Here is a 20,301-nt window from a genome sequence, read left to right on the forward strand (position 1 = left end):
TCGCCTGCAAAGCGAGTTTCTCAGTGCTGCAGCCGCGCTGCTCAGCTCCCCCGTCCGTGGGGGCTGATACCCCCTTCCTTGTGCTGCCCCAGCGCGGGGCCGCCCAGCCGTTAGCGTCCGGCACAGCCGGGCACAGCCGCCGTGTGGTGAGCCCCAGTGCCACCCCGATGTGCCCCACGCAGCACGGGCTGGGAGCAGGGCTGGCACAGAGCCCTTTGGCCTGGGCGCAACTGCTCAGGGGCCCGATTGAGTCTCTTAGTGTGACAGAGAATTGGGGGGGTTACACTGGGGGGGCTACGGCATATGCTCAGGCTGAGCTGGGTTACCCAGCAGCGTGTGGCATGAGTCCACGGCAGGCTTAGATCTCACACCCCGACCCCTGACCTGACAGTCTTCCCAGCCCCTTCCCCTCCACTCCCCAGATATCACAGATCGTCCCAGCTCCTCCCCCTGCCCCACAGCACGAGATCAAAGCTCCTCCCATCGGCCCCACTGCACAGGATCACAGCTCCCCTCCTCTGCCCCACGGCACGGGGTCATAGCTCCTCCCATCGGCCCCACTGCACAGGATCACAGCTCCCCTTCTCTGCCCCACAGCAGGGGATCAAAGCTCCTCCCATCGGCCCCACGGCACAGGATCACAGCTCCCCTCCTCCGCCCCACCACATGGAATCACAGCTCCTCCCGTCAGCCCCACAGCAGGGGATCATAGCTCCTTCCATTGGCCCCATGGCACAGGATCACAGCTCCCCTCCTGTGCCCCACCACATGGGATCACAGCTCCTCCAGTCAGCCCCACGGTACAGGATTACAGCTCCCCCCTTTGGCCCCACGGCACAGGATCACAGCTCCCCTCCTGCGCCCCACGGCACAGGATCACAGCTCCCCTCCTCTGCCCCATGGCACGGGATCATAGCTCCTCCCATCGGCCCCATGGCACAGGATCACAGCTCTCCTCCTGCGCCCCACCACATGGGATCACAGCTCCTCCCGTCAGCCCCATGGTACAGGATTACAGCTCCCCCCTTTGGCCCCACGGCACAGGATCACAGCTCCCCTCCTGCGCCCCACGGCACAGGATCACAGCTCCCCTCCTGCGCCCCATGGCATGGGATCACAGCTCTCCCCTTTGGCCCCATGTCTCTCCTCATGGCAGGTCTGGCTCCCTGCAGTCCTCTCTCCCAGAGGCCAAGCGCTCTCTTGGGCATTTCTGCCCCTCGCCTGTGGGAACGGCACCTGGGAAGTGGGTTTGGTGGGTCTCAGTCCCATTCCCCAGTGGGACAGGCCCCCCTAGTCCACCCCCAGCCGTCTCAGCAGAGGGGCCAAGGCAGAACTCCCCGCTCCCCCCAGCCATTGTCCCTCCAGGCTGAGCAGTGTTGGGGGACACCTGCCCCGCTGCCCAGCATTGGATTCATGGGGTGCAATTGAGGAGAGCAGGATGCAGGTGTGATCCCCGTGGGGAAGGATGGGCGGTTCCCATCCTAGATCACCCCGCCACACACACACACAAGGGCTTTTCACCCAGCCCCAGCCCCAGCCCCAGCCCCTCGCAGCCTCAGATCCCAGGGGGCCAAGCCCCTGGGGTCCTGCCTCAATAAGTGCTAAAGCAAACACAGCCCGTTTGCGAGGATTGATTGTCCTCCCCCCCCAACAGCGCTGGGACTTTTCCTTTCTCATCCCTCCCCCCCGCTAATGAAAATGGCTTTTCATTAATCTCAGGGCCCCCCCCACCGAGGTAGCCGCTGCCCCGGCCCCGGGACAAAGGCACCTGTCTCTGCCCCCCCCCCCACAAGAGTAATGGCGCTGGCTTATTTGCCGGAGAGCTCCACAAAAGCCCATTCAGGAGGCGCAGCCATTGTGGGGCTCCAATTAGCTGAGGATTGATTTACGGCGAAGCATTATCGGCAGGGCCCCACGCTCGCCTCGGCCGCGGCCTCGCGTTGCTCGCTCAGGGACACACCCCGGACGAGCGGGTGCCGGGGGGGCTGCCTGTGCTGGGACATGGGCACCCCTTGCCGGGTGGGGCAGCCATTGGCAGAGCCCCCCCTCATCCCGCTGATGCCCGGGGGGCCCGGGCCTGGCTTGGGCTCACTTTTAGGCCCCGAGAGGGGGTGCTCCTTGGGGCGACACAGCCACTCAGGCCCCTCCCTCTGAGCCGGTACCGCACCCCTGCCCGGCGTGGCGCACAGGACGCTGCCTTGCCATGACGGGTCATTAGGGATGTGCCTCAGGCCCGAGCTCAGCAGTGCCCTTATCTGGCAGCTGGGCCGGCACCCGTCCTTTAGCCGGGATGTGAAGCCAGATCCTGCCCAGCTAGCGGCACTTGGATCCGGAGCAAAGCTGTTCTCCCCGGTGTCCTGGCCAGATTCGCAGCAGGGCGAGATGTGCCGCCGCCTTGGAGCCCTCCCCCAGCCTTTGCTGGCATGGCCTGCTCCTCTGCTCCTGGACGGGTGACTGTGGGCTGCGCTCCGCTCCAGAGGTGGCTGCATGGATCCAGGCCACTCTGGGATTTCAGGCCCACCTGTGTAACTACGCTAGCACGGACGGAGTCAGTGCACCTCTAGTTCACCACCGAGCCCGGCCAGCCCGGGGTCGTGGCAGGGCCAGCGGTTGGTGGGCACCACGGCTCTCTGGAAGCAGAGGGGGCAAGTTACAGATGAGTCTTGAGGGGGATCGTCGTGCGGGAAGGGGGCAGCCTGGGCCGGGGGGATTGTCATGGGGGTGAGGAGGCCAGGCGGATGTGCGGCAGGGGCAGTCGGGGTGGGTGGATCGCCCTATGGCAAGGGCGCAGTGCCAGCAGAGGGTGCACCTGTGGGCACCGGGCCCTCTGAACTCCACACGCCGGGTGCTGCAGGAACTCCACCGTGACGCCCCATTTTTCACCTCAGCTAATTTGGTCCGTCCTGCTGACAACCGAAAGGGGCTTAATTGCTTAGCCAGGCAGCGAGCAGAACACACGTTACATTTCATTAGGGCTGACGGCGCCGCAGCAATTCTCCGCGTCCCACTGGGCGAGGGCCCGCAAGGCAGGGGGCTTAGACTGCCGTTGGCCTTTCCCCAGCCCCATCTCACCCCAGCTCCTCCATGTGGGGGTCAGCAACACGGGACGGGCAGGCAGTCGCAGCCCCACTGACTCCTTGGCCGCTGGGAAGGAGCCGGTGTGTAATACAGGGAAGCACGGCTGACTGTGCAACCCTTCCCACACCCCACAGGTTGCAGGGCCGGCAGGTCCCACCCCAGGCACTGGAGGGGAGGGAGACGCGTAGTCCCCTGCACACCTCTCTGCGCCATCGGAGGCCACAGAGCCCAGCAGATCTGCCTGTTCGTCCCCTCCCCGGGGCGAGGAGGGAAGGGGGAGGGAGAGAGACACAGTTCCCCACAGCAGCCATCCCTGCTGGGTAGCTGGGAGCACGGCTGGGCACTACAGAGCCGGGTTCAGAACTGCCTGTTCCCATGCACCCGTCTACCCGTCCATCCTCACACACCCCCCCGCCTGTCCATCCCCACACACACCCCCTCCGCCCATCCATCCTCACGCACTCCCCCGCCTGTCCGTCCCCACACACACCCCCTCCGCCCGTCCATCCTCACACACTCCCCCGCACACCCCCTCCGCTCATTCATCCTCACGCATGCCCCCTCTGCCTGTCCGTCCCCACACACGCCCCCTCCGCCCGTCCATCCTCACGCACTCCCCCGCCTGTCCGTCCCCACACACACCCCCTCTGCCCATCCATCCTCACACACTCCCCCGCACACCCCCTCCGCTCATTCATCCTCACGCACCCCCCCGTCTGTCCATCCCCACACACACCCCCTCCGCCCATCCATCCTCACGCACTCCCCCGCCTGTCCGTCCCCACACACACCCCCTCCGCCCATCCATCCTCACACACTCCCCCGCCTGTCTATCCCCACGCACACCCCCTCCGCTCATTCATCCTCACGCATGCCCCCTCCGCCTGTCCGTCCCCACACACGCCCCCTCCGCCCGTCCATCCTCACGCACGTCCCCTCTGTGGGTCCATCCTCTCGCACGCCCCCTCCAGTCTCCACCCATCCGTCCCCACTCACGCCCCCTCCACCTGTCCATCCTCACACACGCCTCCTCCAGTCTCCACCCGTCCATCCCCACGCCCATCCCCTCCGCCTGTCTGTCCCCACGCACGCCCTTCTCCACCCATGTGTCTCCACCCGTCCATCCCCACTCACACGTCCCCATGCATGTCCCATCCACCCGTCCGTCCCCCACTACACCCTGTCTAGTCTCCACCTGTCCCATCCAGTCTATCCCCACACATGCCCCACCCCTCACAAGGTGACTTGAGGCACTGGTCTCTTTCCCGAATGCAAACACCTCTCAAAATCTGCTCTGGGTTTAACACAAGGTCCCCCTTGGGCACAAAGGGCTGATCTGCGCAATCCCAGCCCCTCGACAGCGGGCAGAGAGTGGGTCTTTATTGGGGTGCTGCGCCAGGCACACCCATGGGGAGCTCTACAGGGGACCTGAAACGCCCCGCAGTGCCTGAGGTGTCTGGGTGTGAATGCGTGTGCCTGGGCACTTCCGTGAGTGTGCATCCATGCACGCCAAAGTGCCAGTGTAAGTGTGCAACTGGGGGAAGCATGTGTGCCCATGTGTGCCTGTCGGTGCTGCCTGGGTGGCAGCTGTGGCCACTAGGACTATGTGTGAGGGCACTGGCAGAGAGCCTGGGGATGTGTGTACACAGCGCGTGTGCGCGTGAGCATGGCAGGGAAGTGCACACACGTGTGCCTGTGTGTGTGGGTCACAGGGACGTCCCTCCCTATGGGGTGAAACACACTCCACTGCCATGAAAGGCTCAGGGTGCCCCTCCCCGGTGAAGCTCCCCTCCCCGCCCCACAGACGTTACCAGGGAAGACTGGAGTGAACCTCCCTGCTGCCCTCCATGACCAGCATGTGGCACTTGGCAGCGGCTGATTAATGATGGTCGGGGTCGGAGGGCACCTCTGGGGTCCCTGACCTCCGCTGGCTAATGAGGTGCAGAGTTCTGCGGCCCAGATTGCCTCTGCAGGAGAGCTCGCTGGAGGGGAGAGCGCCCGGGATGCAGAGCGACGCGGGGTGTGTGTGTCTCTGGGGAATCAGAGACACATGGGTGGTGGGGGTTGGGAGGGACCCAGAATGGATCAAGGCACAGAAGGACACCCCATGGAGTCGGGGAGATGTCAGGCAAGGGGGTGAAGCCATTTCTTGAAAACAGTGGTCCCCTGCAGTGTGGATCCCAGCTGGCCATGCCCAGGGGTCAATACACCAGGCAAAACCAGCCTCCAGCCCCAACCCCAAGGGCACTGAAATGGTCCCCAGCAGGAACGGCTGCATGGGAGCTGAAACGGCTGGTCTGACAGCTCTGGCTTTTATTTAACCCTTTCTGAAGTGGATTCCACTATAATCTTCAAACTGCCCCCTCCCTGCCCCCTGCGTGCTTACGGGTGTTCGTGCTCGGCTGGGGAAGCCCCTCCCACATGCTGTTTCCATTGCTTTAACAACCATCTTTGCTGACCTCACACCCCGAAGCACACGTGAGATGCAGGCCCCTCTGGGGTGGAGCACAGCAGCTCTGACAGCACACAGCAACATGACACACACGCTCAGCCACAGTCTCAATAACTGCAGCAGTTTCTGGGGGACAGTGAAGAACTGAAGCACAGGGGAAAATTAGGGTGGCACAAACTAGCGATCTCCCGAGTTAGAACTGGGATTAGACGCTGAGGTTAACTCCTGGGAAAAGCACCTGAGGCTTTAAATAAGGTAAATAGTTCCCCAGGGGTCTGTACTGGGCCCAGTCCTGTTCAATATATTCATAAATGATCTGGAGAAAGGGGTAAACAGTGAGGTGGCAGAGTTTGCAAATGATACAAAACTACTCAAGATAGTGAAGTCCCAGGCAGACTGCGAAGAGCTACAAAAGGATCTCACAGAACTGGGTGACAGGGCAACAAAATGGCAGATGAAATTCACTGCTGATAAATGCAAAGTAATGCACATTGGAAACATAATCCCAGCTATACATATGAAATGATGGTGTCTAAATTAGCTGTTACCACTCAAGAAAGCTCTTGGAGTCATTGTGGAGAGTTCTCTGAAACCATCCAGTCAGTGTGCAGCGGTGTCAAAAAAGCAGATAGAATGTTGGGAATCATTAAGAAAGGGAGAGATAATAGGACAGAAACGATCACATTGCCTCTATACAAATCCCTGCTACGCCCACACCTTGAATGCTGTGTGCAGATGTGGTCGCCCCATCTTAATAAAGATCTATTGGAATTGGAAAAGGTTCAGAAAAAGGCAACAAAAATGATTAGGGGTGTGGAACGGCTTCCATATGAGGACAGATTAATAAGACTGGGACTCTTCAGCTTGGAAAAGAAACAACTAAGAGGGGATATGACTGAGGTCTGTAAAATCATGACTGGTGTGGAGAAAGTGAATAGGGAAGTATTTACCCCTTCTCATAACACAAGAAGAAGGGGCCACCAAATGAAATGAATAAGCAGCAGGTTTAAAAACAAACACAAAATATTTTTTCACACAACGCACAGTCAAGCTGTGGAACTCCCTGCCACAGGATGTTGTGAAGGCCAAGACTATAACAGCGTTCAAAAGGCAGCTAGATAGATTCATGGTGGTTAGGTCTATCAATGGTTACTAGCCAGGCTGGGCAGGGATTGTGTCCCTAGTCTCTGTTTGCAGAAGCTGGGAGTGGGCGACAGGGGTGGATCACTCAATAACTGCCCTGTTCTGTTCATTCCCTCTGGGGCACCTGGCATTGGCCACTGTTGGCAGACAGGATACTGGGCTGGATGGACCTTTGGGCTGAGCCAGTGTGGCCGTTCTTCTGTTCCTAAGGAAGGCAGGGGTCTGTTCTGCATGTTAGGAGCCCAGCACCCCCCACCCAGGCAGCAGTTTCGTGTGAGTCAACGGGAAGTGCACCCCTTAAAAGTCATGGAGCACCACTCCCAGAAACACCCGTCTGCCTCAGGGATGCCCTCCAGCAGCCACGGGCCAGGCCTGAGTCGGTATCACTCATGCAATGTGAGCACCCAGCAGGGCTACAGCCAGCCTGGCCATTGGTTCCAACCCCATTGACGCTTCCTTTCCAGTGGGCTTTGGAAACCTTTCCCCCCTACAATGCAGCCTGCTCCACCCCTTTACCAGAAGCAAAGAGCCACCCGTTCCATGCCGCTGCTCCCCCACATCTGGAACGGCTCATGTGGCGAAAAGCACAAACCCAGAGACAAACTGCCCTTGTTAAAGGGCTGAAGAGCCCCCCGTGCTGAGGGGAGGCCAGGCGGTGGAGGGCAAGGCAGGGGCTGGCAAGAAGAGAGAGCCCAATAAAGCAGAGTCCAGGAGCATCCGACCAGCTTGATGCACATACAGGAGACACATCACCTGCCTTCAAGCTGCGTTATCATGGGAGAGAGTTTAAGCTGAGTAACGTACACGGGAGGTTGCAGGCTGCCAGTACTAAAGTGTCCTCGGAACTCTATAAATTATAGACGACAATTCTCTGATTCACAATGTGCTACATCCAACAGGGGAATTCTATAGTAGATCTCGTCTAGACAGATAAAGAGGAAGCGATCACAGAACTAAAAATTACTGGTCGCTTAGGTGCAAATATCATGACTTCATTGCATTTGTTATGTGCAAACAGAACAAAGTCCAGACCAGTGATGCATGTATACTTGGTGCCTTGCAAGGGCCAATTTCACAATAACGAAAACAATTATGAGCCAATCAGCAGGGAGAAGGAATTTAAACAGAAACATGTGAATGATAATTGGAAGTTGTTTAAGAACATTTTACCGGGTGCCCCAAAACCACAATCAAGAAAGATGGCTGCATTAGTTAAAAACAAAATCAAAACTCCAACTTAGAGCTGAAATGAAAGCAGCTGTACATATAAGACAAATGGAAAAAGGGAACGTTAATAGCAATGAATATAATTTAGAAGCTAGGAATTGTAGAAAATTGATAAGGGAAGCAAAAGGACACAAAGCAAATGCTATGGCCACAATAAGAAGGTGTTTTTTAAAGTGTAGTGGGAACTAAAGCAATCTTAGTAATGTTATTGATCCTTTATTAGCTGGAAATGGTAGACTGCTCAATAATAATACAGAAAGATAGAAGTGTCCAATAAGTAGTTCTGTTCTCTATTTGGGAAAAAGCCAGATGATATATTCATATGATGAAGGTGAAGATGATGAAATACTTTTTAATCCCAACAGTGTCTCAGGAGGATGTTAAATAGCAGCTAGTAAAGTGAGACATTTTAAAATCAGCAGGTCTGGATAACTTGCCTCTACAGGTTTTAAAAGAAACGACTCAATTAATGAAGAATTACAGGTGAGTATTATAATGAATATCAATCAATATAGGTTTATAGATATAGATCGTGTCAAACTAACTTAACAGAATTTTTTGGATGAGATTACAAGTTTGGTTGATAGTGGTAACAGTGTTAATTAATGAACTTCATTTCCTGTAAAGCATTTGACTTGGTACCATATGACATTTTGATTAAAAAACTAGAACAATACAAAATTAACATGGCACACACTAAATGGATTAAAAACTGGCTAACTGATAGGTCTCAAAATGAAATTGTAAATGGCGAACCTTCACTGAGTGGGTCTGATTCTGCTGGGATTGGGTCTTGGCCCTTCGCTAGTTAACATTTTTATCAGTGACCTGGAAGAAAACATAAAATCACTGACAAAATGCAGATGACATGAAGGTTGGGGGAGTGGTCAGTAATGAAGAGGGCAAGTCACTGATACAGAGCTGTCTGGTTGGCTTGGTAAGATGGGTGCAAGCAACCAATATGCATTTTAATACACCCAAAGGTAAGTTCTCACATCTAGTAATAGAGTATTGGCCACAGTCCCCAGAATGGGGATGCTACCTCGGGAAGCAGGGACCCTGAAGAAGATTTGGGGATCATGGGAGACAATCAGATGAACATGAGCTCTCAGAGCAACACTGTGGCCGAAAGGGCTCACGCGATGCTGGGATGTATCAACCGGGGAATCTCCAGTAGGAGCAGGGAGGTGATTTTCCCTCTGTTCCTGGCACTGGTGCGACCGCTGCTGGGATCCTGTGCCCAGGTCTGGGGCCCACAATTCCAGAAGGATGTTGATAAATTGGAGGGGGTCAGAGAAGAGCCACGAGAATGAGTAAAGGATTAGAAAACCTGCCTTAGACTGAGAGACTCAAGGAGCTCAGTCACTGAGGCTTAGCACAGAGAAGGTTACGGGGTGACCCGATCACAGTCTGTTGGTACCTACATGGGGAACAGAAGTTTGATAATTGGCTCTTCAGTCTAGCAGGGAAACATATTTATAACATGATCCAGTGGCTGGAAGTTGAAGCTAGACTAATTCAGACTGGACTGCAAGAGCCATGAGATTGACAAGCTCCTGGCTCCCCAGCCCTCCACTCCAAGCTGGGCTGCCACCCAGGTCCTGGCTTTGGCTACTGCTCTGGCCCCTCGCTGGGAGCCCTGCTGCCCCACAGGGTCCCTGCTCCCCGCCAGAAGCACAGTGGCTGCCCGGACTCTGGGCGCAGATCTACCTGCTGGAGGTGAGACGCCCCCAGCAGCTTCCCCCCTGCTCCCGGGAGGCAAGAAACCAGAGGCCAGCTGGGCTCCCGGTGGGGAGTGGCACGGAGCTGGCTCCCAGCCCCTCACACTGCCCCTCGTCGGTGGGTGACGGGTGAGGACGCGCACCATTGACCCAAGGAGGGGAGTGTGGATGTGAACCAGAGCAGTAATTACTGCAGTGGCTGTAAGTTGGCCTAATACAGAACCGCCTAAGGGGGTGACCCTGCAGGAGCGTCGTTAGTGGCTAAAGCAGACTCCCAGAATGGGGAAGGTCGCTGAGAAAATACCCCGAGGGCAGGGTTTGTAGTGGGAAACCGAGGCAGTGGCGCACCTGAAGCCGGGCTGCAGGCAGGAAGGGGAGAATACAGGGCAGAACGCCACTGCTGGGCAGGAACGGGCGCAGGAGGCCAGGGTGGGCTGGGGAAAGCCCCAGGGGATCCCTAATGGGCACAAAGGGCCGGAGGCCACGAGTCGTGTCCCATCGACAGCCGCAGGCTTCAGAGAGCCTGGAATGCTGGAGGCAGAGGGAATCCGCTCTCCTGCTCTCACATCCGCCTCAGTTCTCTCCCAGCCACACGGAGCTGCTCCAGAGTCACTCCCGCAGCGAGTGTGAAGAGGCTCGCAGCTCCGGAGCAGCGTCAGGGGCCATCCCTGTCTCCCGGCCTGGGGCCAGGCTCCTCTCCTGCTCCGCAGGGCTGGGGTCAATCAGAGGAGGAGGGGCCGGGGGTGCAGTGACAGGTGTCCCGGCTGCCCCGTGGGCAGCTGGGGGGAAGGGCGGGCACCCAGATCATCCCCAAGAGGCTCCTCTGGTATGAGCACATCACCACCAGCAGGGGGCGCCGTGTAACATGCCTGCCCCTTCCCCCGGGGCTGGGCATCGACCCTGGTGCCACGTGGGGCATCAGCAACCCTCCCCCGGGGCATTTACCCTGAAGGGCGTTAGCTCCCCCTGCTCCCCAGTTCGGGACCTGGGCAGTCACTGGGTAGGTGCACACCCCTCCCCCACACCACACACACACACACACACACACACACACACACACACACTCCCAGGCATGTGCACACACTCCTAGGCTTCCACAACCACAACCACGTGTGCACAACATACACAGTGTAACACAACCCCACTCCACTGCAGAGGGGCAGGAGAGCGGGTCCTCTCCACCCTTCGCAGGCAGCCGGCAGGCCCTGCTCCTCCCAGGGGCTGGCCGGGGTCGGGGGCCGGGGAACAGGAAGAACTGGTCTCACAGCCCTGCCCTGCCTGGGCAAATGTTGCTACAAGGGAAGGAAATAAATAACTGAGCCTGGTAAAACTGCCCCCCACTCCACCCCCAAACCCAGGGACCGGGCTGGCCCCACAGCCCAGCCCCACGACCCAGTCCTCTGGCTGGGATCATTCCCCTTCGCTCCCCATTGTGGGCAGGACCGTCCCAGGGGCAGCCCTGGAAATTGCATTTCCTCCCCCAGCCGATGGAGTGGAGCCTTTTCCCCTGCTTGCCACCCCCCTGGCGTGTCCCCTGCGCGGCCGCTGCTCCCGGTGAGCCATTCCCAGGAGCGGACACACCGCCCGGCACTGGCAGCCGGACACGCTGGGGGTAGGTCCTACATAAACACCACCGCTTTGTTTATGGGCTCCCGGGAAAGGCTGAGAGGCTTTCCGCGTGTGCATAACAGACAGAAAACATTCCCAGCGCCTCCGCCTCTCCCTATTAGGGGCAGCGTGGCCCAGGGAGTAGGGCACCGGACTGGGAGTCAGGACACCTGGGTTCTGTTCTCAGCTCCACTGTCCCTCCTCACCCCAGGGCTTCTATTTCCCCCTCCCCTTTGTCCATCTCATCCACTTGGAGCTGCAGATCCCACCCTGCCCACCAGGCAGTCTCGGTGCATCAGGATTAACAGGACTAGAACGTTCCCAAAGAAGAACATGGGGGTGAAAGCTGGGAGGCAGGGACTGGCTCTGTGCAGCGCCGTGCGCAGCGGGGCCGGGTCTCCACTGGGACGGGGATGGACGCTCACCGTCTGCGCAGCAGCGAGCGTGGCTAGGGCCCTATGAACGCAGCCCTAACACCCGGAGTCAGTGCCCCACGCGGTTTGGCGAGTCCCACCCAGGGTATGTCTCGGCAGAGCTGGAGGGGGTACCCGGGTGTGTTCACAGTCAGGCGACTAGCCCAGGTTAGCGCCCCATGCCCAGCTGCAGGAACGCAGCCCTGGAGGGCGATAGAAGCTTGCAATGGGGGCTCTGCTGCGGGGGGCGTCCCGGGCAGAGCTCACCGGCAAACCCTGAGGGGTATCCTCGCTCTGGACTCATGGGTTTGCTGGGGGACCCTGAGCAGGGACTCGCTTTGCTCCTGGTTCTTCCACGCCTGCCCCCGTGCTGGGCTGGGGCTGGGGGGCTGGAGGGGGGCGGACAGACACTGACAACAGCTAGCATTGCTGAGGGGCACGGTGCCCTCAGGCCCCCACCCCTACCAATGCCATTTTGTGCCATTTCAGAAATCCTGTGGCCAATCCCTGGGCTTAGCACCGGCTCACAAACTGGACAACCAAGTCTAATTCCTTACACGCTGAAGTGTTATCAGGGGGGCGGGACGCACATGCTGGGGTGCTATTGTGGGAGCGGCCTGCATGCGCAGTGATCTTATCGGGGGGGGGTCCGGGCCACACACACAGGGGTGTTATCATGGGGGGGGGCAGGACACACATGTTGGCATGTTATCGTGGGGGGTCCGGGCCACACACGCTGGGGTGTTATCACGGGGGGGGGGGGCGGGACGCACACGTTGGAGTGTTATCGTGGGGGGTCCGGGCCACACACGCTGGGGTGTTATCATGGGGGGGGGCAGGACGCACACGTTGGAGTGTTATCGTGGGGGGTCCGGGCCACACACGCTGGGGTGTTATCAGGTGGGGCCCTGCACATGCTGGGGTGTTATTGGTGGGGGGGCCTGCATGAGCAGAGATGTAATCGGGGGGGGTGAGCCGCACACGCTGGGGTGTTATCGGGGGGGGTGACTGGGCCGCACACGCTGGGGTGTTATCGTGGGGGCAGGCTGCACACGCTGCGTGTTATCATGGGGGGAAGGACACACACGCTGGGGTGTTATTGGGGGGGAGGACTGGGCCGCAAGCGCTGGGATGTTATCGGGGGGGGGAGACTGGGCCGCACAGGCTGGGATGTTACCATGGAGGGGCCGGGCTGCTTGAAATATTCTCTGGCTCTATTCCAGCCCCCTTGCAGCCTAATCAGCGACCAAAGGATATCGCAGCCTGCAGGGACCACCCGGCGCGGCCGCTCCCTTCTGACGGGGCTCTGGAGCCGACGGGAAATCACTGGAGAACAACCTAAAATCGTTGGCTCCAGCGCCTTTCACCCCAGGCGATACAGGAGCCTGGAGGCTGACATGCAGCCAGCTCTGGGGTGGAACACGGCTGCTGCTTAACAGTGCACAGCAACGCCGCGTGGCAAGTTAGGACAAGCAGCGCAGAATGACATTTCTGGTGTGAAACAGGCTCGGGTCCCTGACTCAGTTCTCCAAGGGGCTGCCCGGGGGCGCCGGGGGCTAGTGCCTCCCAGCCCTTCCCAGGGGGAGATGCCCACTCAGGCTAATGTGCCCTCATTACTCAGGCGCTGCCCGGCGTGGGGCTCTAATGGAGACGGAGATGGTTGGCAGAGATTAGCGATTGTGTCCGGATGGGCAGACAAATGAATGCCAGCCGGGGGGGCGCACGGAGCGCAGCAGGAGAGTTATTGGTCCCTGTGCCGAGATCAATGCTATCGCCATCCCCGGGCGCTGGGCGGCTGGCTCAGAACTGCTCCCCGCTGTGGATTTATAGCCATCGACCGGGCCAGCCCGGGGAGCAGCCCCCGGGGATTCGATCCCCCAGCTCGATTTCAGGAGCTGCACAAAAGCCCCAATCAGCTGAACACAAAGAGAGGCTTGCGGTTAATTAGCGCCCGTATCTCAGCCGGTCCAAATGGAGATGGAGTTAATTAGCTCTGGAGAGAGAGATAATGAGCCCCACACAGCAGCTCATGAATCTTGTCTCCTGCGCTGCCTTTCCTGGGTGCCCAGGGCCCACCCAGCTCCCTGCCCCCCGTCCGTCCCCCCAAGCTCCCCAGCCTCCGTTCTGCCCCATGCTGTGACCCCAGGGTCCGCCCCGTCCCCCCAGATGTGCCCCACATCCCTGGCACCAGTGCCCTCGGCACGCTCGGGTGGGGGGTCAGCAGTAGGAGCCAGTGCCAGGACTTATCGATTCAGAGATTCACAGACTTAAGGTCAGAAGGGACCATTATGATCATCTAGTCTGACCTCCTGCACAAAGCAGGCCACAGAATCTCACCCACCCCCTCCTGTAACAAACCCCTAACCTATGTCTGAGTTACTGAAGTCCTTAAATTGTAGTTTGAAGACCTCAAGGCGCAGAGAATCTTCCAGCAAGTGACCCGTGCCCCACGCTGCAGAGGAAGGCAAAAAACCTCCAGGGTCTCTGCCAATCTGCCCTGGAGGAAAATTCCTTCCCGACCCCAGATATCAGCTAAACCCTGAGCATGTGGGCAAGACTCACCAGCCAGCACCCAGGAGAGAATTCTCCATAGTAACTCAGATCCCCCCAATCTAACATCCCATCCCAGACCATTGGGCTCTTTGGGGGCGGGCGAGGAGGGGCTGGTTTCCAGTGACGGCCGCCAAGCCCTGGGGAGAGCAGCTGCTGGGCAGGACCTGGCTGGAGAGGATGGGAACAGGCAGACCCAGCGGGAGGGGGTGGCACATCCTGACCTTGGCTGCAGGGTGTGAGGGGTTAATCACAGCCACAGGTGGACTGGCCGTCGCCCAGCCCAAGGGGCGGAAATACCCAGTCCCCTACCAGCACCCCCCCAGCCCCTGCCTGCCTGTGCCGCGCATGCCTGGCACTGCGGCCGACACTGCGGGGTGCCAGGCTCCCACCCCAAACATGCCACCCTGCGGGGAATCGCCTGGGCTGCCAGCGGCACGGGGATTATGAAAAGGCAGCCATGCAGTTCCCAATCTCTCCAGCAGAGGGCAGCAGTGCTCCCAGGCTCACCCTGGCCAGCACCTTGCGTGCCCAGTGGCCAGTGAGTGACACAAGCTGGCCGGGTCTCAGCCCAAAGGCCATTCCCTGCCCCCCACCAGCCACAGACCATTCACGCTGACCCGGCCCCTCACTGGCCACCAGGCCGAGCCCAACCCCCGACTGGGCCATGGAGGGAGGCCAGGGAGTGGCCGGCTGGGCCAAGCAGCGTGTGTGGGGGGATCAGAGCCCCCTCCCCAGCAGGGAGCGATACAAGGCGAGGGGTTTTGGGGCCCTCTTTAGAGCCACCGAGGGCCAACCCTGGCACGGAGCCCCCCCCACCCCAGAGGTCTCACTAGCAGCGGCAGCCCCTTCTCCCTGCAGTGCCAGCCCCCTTAATGAGCACGACATTAACCTCTGCCTGGGGTTCTGCCGTATCGAGTGGCAGGTTCATTAATCCAGCTGCAGCAAAAGGCTCTAATTAATCCAGGCCCAGCCGCCCCCAGCGCTGGGGAACCTTTTAATTGTTCCAGGGCTGGCTGCGGGGAGGTGGGGGTCAAAGGTTAAAGCATTTATCGAATCACCTCAATTGCTGTGGCTTCCAATCCATCCCGCCCAGTGCCGATAACGGAACCAGCCGAGCACTGGGAATACGGCGCAGCCGAGCGTCCCCACCTGCGCCTGCCCTTCGCGGCCACTCCGGCACAGCTCCTTCCCCACGCTCTGCCGGTGCCCCTCACTCCCGACCCGCAGCCCCACAGCTCCCCTCACTCCTGACCCGCAGCCCCCTAGCTTCGCCGGTGCCCCTCACTCCCGATCTGCAGCCCTCAGCTCTGCCGCTGCCCCTTCACCCCGACCCCCAGCTCCCCCAGCTCCGCTGGTGCCCCTCACTCCTGATCTGCAGCCCTCCAGCTCTGCCAGTGCCCCTCCCTGCCAACCCACAGCCCCCCAGCTCCGCCGGTGCCCCTCACTCCTGACTGCAGCCCCCAGCTCCGCCGATGCCCCTCACTCCCCATCTGCAGCCCCACAGCTCTGCCGGTGCCCCCTCACCCCGACCCCCAGCTCCCCCAGCTCCGCTGGTGCCCCTCACTCCTGATCTGCAGCCCTCCAGCTCTGCCAGTGCCCCTCCCTGCCAACCCACAGCCCTCCAGCTCCGCTGGTGCCCGTCACTCCCGATTCGCAGCCCTCCAGCTCCACCGGTACCCCTCACTCCCGATCCGCAGCCCTCCAGCTCCACCGGTGCCCCCCACTCCTGGCCCGCAGCCTTCCAGCTTCTCCAGTGCCCCTCACTCCTGACCCGCAGCCCCCCCAAGCTCCACCAGTGCCCCTCACTCCTGACCAGCAGCCCCCTGCTCCCAGCCCTGGGCTCCTCTCCCAGCTCCGACAGCGCCCCTCACTCCTGACCCACAGCCCCTCCAGCTCTGCCAATGTCCCTCACTCCCGACCTGCAAAGTATCTCAGTGGATCATAGTCCAGGAAACAGTAACTTTGCCCCTCATAGCCCCTGGCGAGAACCCCACTGCGCCAGACCCCATTCTACCCAGAGCAGGCGCAAGAATGGAACCAGCGAAGGGATCGAGGTCCCCGTGGCCCTCCCAGCTCCAACACGACACACGAGCCCCCCCCCCCACAGAATGCAGCAGCTCCTCCTGCCCCCCAGAACCTCGGAGCAAAGGGACCCACGTCCTCCGGACGCCTCTAACCCAGATCTGAGAGCCTGCAGCCAGAACCAGCATCAACCCGGCCCTGTAACGTTCCCGCCACAGCCCCAGCCAACAGAGCCAGCATCGGATCTCAGCTCCGGAGCGACCCCAGGGGGCACCCGTGTGTCCAGACTTCCACAGGGGGCTTGTCCACTGCTTCCTGTTCTCCCCACAGGCCCTGCACCCTCCGCCCCCCCAGAGTATGAAAGGCCGTCTTCCCGCCAGCCCCAGGTAGTCGATGAGACCGAGCTGGGCAGTGGCTGAGGGTGGGTCCGGAGAACTGGACTGAAGCTACCGCCACAAGCAGGCCCCCCGTAACGCCTATCTGCAGCCAGGCTCCCGGCCGGGGACCCCCAAAGCTGCAGCCTTCCCCTACCTCTCTTCTGCATGAAGCCAAAGAGGTCGTCCAGAAACTCCTTCCGCTTGGGGTCGTCGTCCAGATCGTAGAGCTGTAGGCGGGAGACAGAGACAGCAGGTCAGCACCGCAGGACCCGAGCAAGCCCTAGTGCAAACACTCGCGTTCTGCAGGGGGTGCTGGCATGGACTGGGTAGCGTGTGTGTGAGAGACACCACTGCCCTCTGCTGGACAGCATCAGAGCTGCTCCACTGTGTGTCATAGGCCCTCTCCTGCCAGCAGAGTCCCCTGTAACTAATGTGTAGAGGGGATCAGAGGTATTTGACCTCTGCAGCCCCCACTGGATGTGGGCGAGGCTGATCTCAGGAGACTCCTGAATATCCAAAGTCCTGGCTCCCCCCAGCCAAACAGCCCCGGGCAAGAGGCTCCATGCCCCAAATCTGTCTGCGGTCCCCTTCCTTAGACTCACAGCCGCCTGTGCCGATCACCCCACAGAGGGCTTGGCACATCTCCAGGACGCGGGTGCGGCTGTGGGAGTTTGCCTGGTGTCTCTCTGAGTGGGAGGTTGTGCGTGTCTGGGGTATATTTCCAGGCCCAGGGCTCTGCATGTGCCTCGGGTGTGTTTGCCCCACAGCCACGTGCCCGGGCGTGACGCTGCCATCATGTGGCACAGCTGATCTCTCGAGATTCACAAACAAAATTCCTTTGCTCGGTTCTCTTCCCCGTAGGTTATCCCGCACCCATCACCGCAGTGTCTGGGCTCCTTCCAGTATTGCCCCAAGCGAGGACTGACCCCGTCTGTGCAGCAGCACCCATCCCAGCCGAGGAGAGTGCCCCCCTGTGGGGCTCGGGCTGCAAACAGGCCTCAGGAAGCACCTGCTGGAGGGGTCCCGGGGGACAATGCTGGGGGCCCAGCTGTAACCAGCCCCAGGGCCAGAAGGGTGTCCTGGCCCGTCATGGCCCTTCCCACCCAGGGGACTGTCCCCAGCAGGCACCGATGACCCTGTCCGCGAGCAGAACGGGAGAGCAAAGTGCTGGCTGCAGACTGGGGGCCCGGCGGCTCATGAGCAGTGTTCAGCCCCCCAATCCAGCATCCATCTCCCGTCCCCTCCTTCACCTGCACGGGGGGAGCTAGAAAGATGGACCATCTCCCACTGACTTTTAGAACATCACAACGGCCACACTGGGTCAGCCCAAAGGTCCATCCAGCCCAGGATCCTGTCTGCCAACAGTGGCCGGAGCCAGATGCTCCAGAAGGAACGAACAGAACAGGACAATTCTCGAGTGCTCCGTCCCCTGCCATCCTGTCCCAGCTTCTGACAGTCAGAGGCCAGGGACACCCAGGACACGAGGTTGCATCCCTGCCCATCTTGGCTGATAGCCACTGATGGACCTGTCCTCCATGAACTTCTCTAGTTCTCTTTTGAACCGAGTTATAGTTTTGCCTTTCACAACATCCCCTAGCAAAGAGTTCCACAGGTTGACTGTGCGCTGTGCGAAGCAATACTTCCTTCTGTTTGTTTTAAACCTGCTGCCTGTTAATTTCATTGGGTGATCCCTGGGTCCTTATATTATGCGACGGGGTAAATAACACTTCCCTACTCACTTGCTCCACACCAGTCATGATTTTATAGACCTCAGTCACATCCCCCCTTGGTCCCAGGCGTTTGAATCCCTCCCCATATGCAAGCAGTTCTGTTTTGTTGCACCTTTTCCATTTCTAATCTGCTTTGAGATGGAGTGACTGGAACTGCCGTCAGCTTCTGAGTGTGGGTGGACCATGGATTTATATAGAGGCAAGATGATATTTCCTGTCTTATTACCTATCCATCTCCTAATGGTTCCACAGACTCCACAATATTAACAACCTCCCCCAGAACAGCATCCTGGCCACCAGGATGTCACCTCCCCCATTTGCCAACATCCCTCACCACAACGGCAGCGTTGCCTGCTGCAAACATTGACAAGACTCTGGAGAGCCCCCAGTTCTCCCCCCAAACACATCACCAGGCTCATCCATTCCACTCTCACCCATGACAATCTTACATTCCACAGCAAACCCTCTGCCCAAGCCATGGGAACTGCCACGCCCCAGTGCGCCAACCTTTCCATGGCCACCTTGAGAAAGAATTTCTGGACAAATGCGCCAGGAAACCAATGCTATTCCTGAGACACAGCGATGACTTTTCATCCTCCGGACAGACGACCTGAACTCTCTCAGAGATTTCTATCACGACTTCAAACTCTGGAACACGCCCACACCACCATCAACTTCCTGGACCCCACGATCGGCTTCAGCAATGGAACCCTATAGACAACTGTACGCCAGAAACCCACAGCTCGCTGCACCTACCTCCACAGATTCAGTAACTGCCCCAGACACACCAAGAAATCTGTTATCTACAGCCAGGTGCTCAGATACCACAGAATGTGCTCCGAGGAGAAAGTCCGGGATACACCCCTTAAAAACCTCAAAACTGCCTTTGCCGAACAAGGACACTCCATCAGAGAAGTAGATCATGTCATGGAACAGGCCACCCAAATCCCTGCTTCAGTACAGAAATAACCCCCGCTCTGCCCGCACACCCCTACCTGTCACCTCCCAACCCACACTGGAACCCAGACGGGGTATCATCAAACAGCGACAGCCCATAATCCATGGGGACCCCATCCTGAAAGAAATTTTTCCTAAACCCCCTCGTCCGGCTTTCAAGCAACCTCCCAACCTCTCCAAACTCATCATCAGAAGCAGGCTCCCCACAGACCAGCTCACACCAATTCAGAACAGCACCAGACCCTGCCTGAACAACAGATGCAAAACCTGCAGCCATAGCTCCACTGCTACAATGATCCACACCCCCCACAACACACCTTTGAGGCCCATGGGTCCTACACACGCCTATCACAACCTGTGGGGTACCTCATCCAGTGCATTAAATGTCCCAATAGCAACTATGTGGGTGAAATGAGACAATCTCTGCACACGCAAATGAACTCACACCAGAGGTGAAAGTAAGCTGGTACGGGCCGGTGCGGAGGACCGGTAAGAAAAGGAGACTGCCTGAGGGGAGGTTGAAGCCTGCCCCCTGCATAAGAATAGTTTAAACTCAGCTGTTCCCTGATGGTTCAGCCCCCAGGGCTAGATTTCTGGCATCCTTGTTAATTTCACTCACAGTAGCTGGGAGGAGGGGATCGAGGGGACGGTGTGTTTGACCATGGCAGGGGCAGTCCTCTTCTGCCCCCCAGGATGAGGGGATCTCGTCTCCAATACTAATATACACACCAAATAAAAGCATTTGGCTGCACAGCTTAAATCCAGAGCTAATAAAAGCAGGTGGAAGGGGAAAACTCACTGTCACATTGGTTTCTCGTCTCCTCCCTCCCCCTCCTCCAGCCAGGCTGCAGACAAGGCTCTGCATTCCCCCCCCCCCCCACCGCCAGCAGGGGTTCTCCTCTAGGCTCTAGCTTGCAGTAGGGACACTGGCTGAGATGCCTGCTGCTGCTGCCTGCGAAAGAACAGTTTAAACTCAGCTGTTCCCTGTGCAGTTCAGTGCCCAGAGTTAGGAGCCGTTTC

The 20,301-nt window shown here is 59.0% G+C and overlaps 1 protein-coding gene across 1 annotated transcript in view; it reads right to left on the minus strand.

Moving 5' to 3' along the window:
* ARID3C (AT-rich interaction domain 3C) overlaps positions 1 to 20,301 on the minus strand; it is a 128,431-nt gene that overhangs the window by 10,904 nt on the left and 97,226 nt on the right. Inside the window, exon 3 of the mRNA XM_050943266.1 lies at positions 16,749 to 16,821. Within this exon, the coding sequence (XP_050799223.1) occupies positions 16,749 to 16,821 (73 nt within the window). The remainder of the gene's footprint in view (positions 1 to 16,748; positions 16,822 to 20,301) is intronic.

This window comes from Gopherus flavomarginatus, chromosome 3 (assembly GCF_025201925.1).
Source record: "Gopherus flavomarginatus isolate rGopFla2 chromosome 3, rGopFla2.mat.asm, whole genome shotgun sequence".
Taxonomy (NCBI): Eukaryota; Metazoa; Chordata; order Testudines; family Testudinidae; genus Gopherus; species Gopherus flavomarginatus.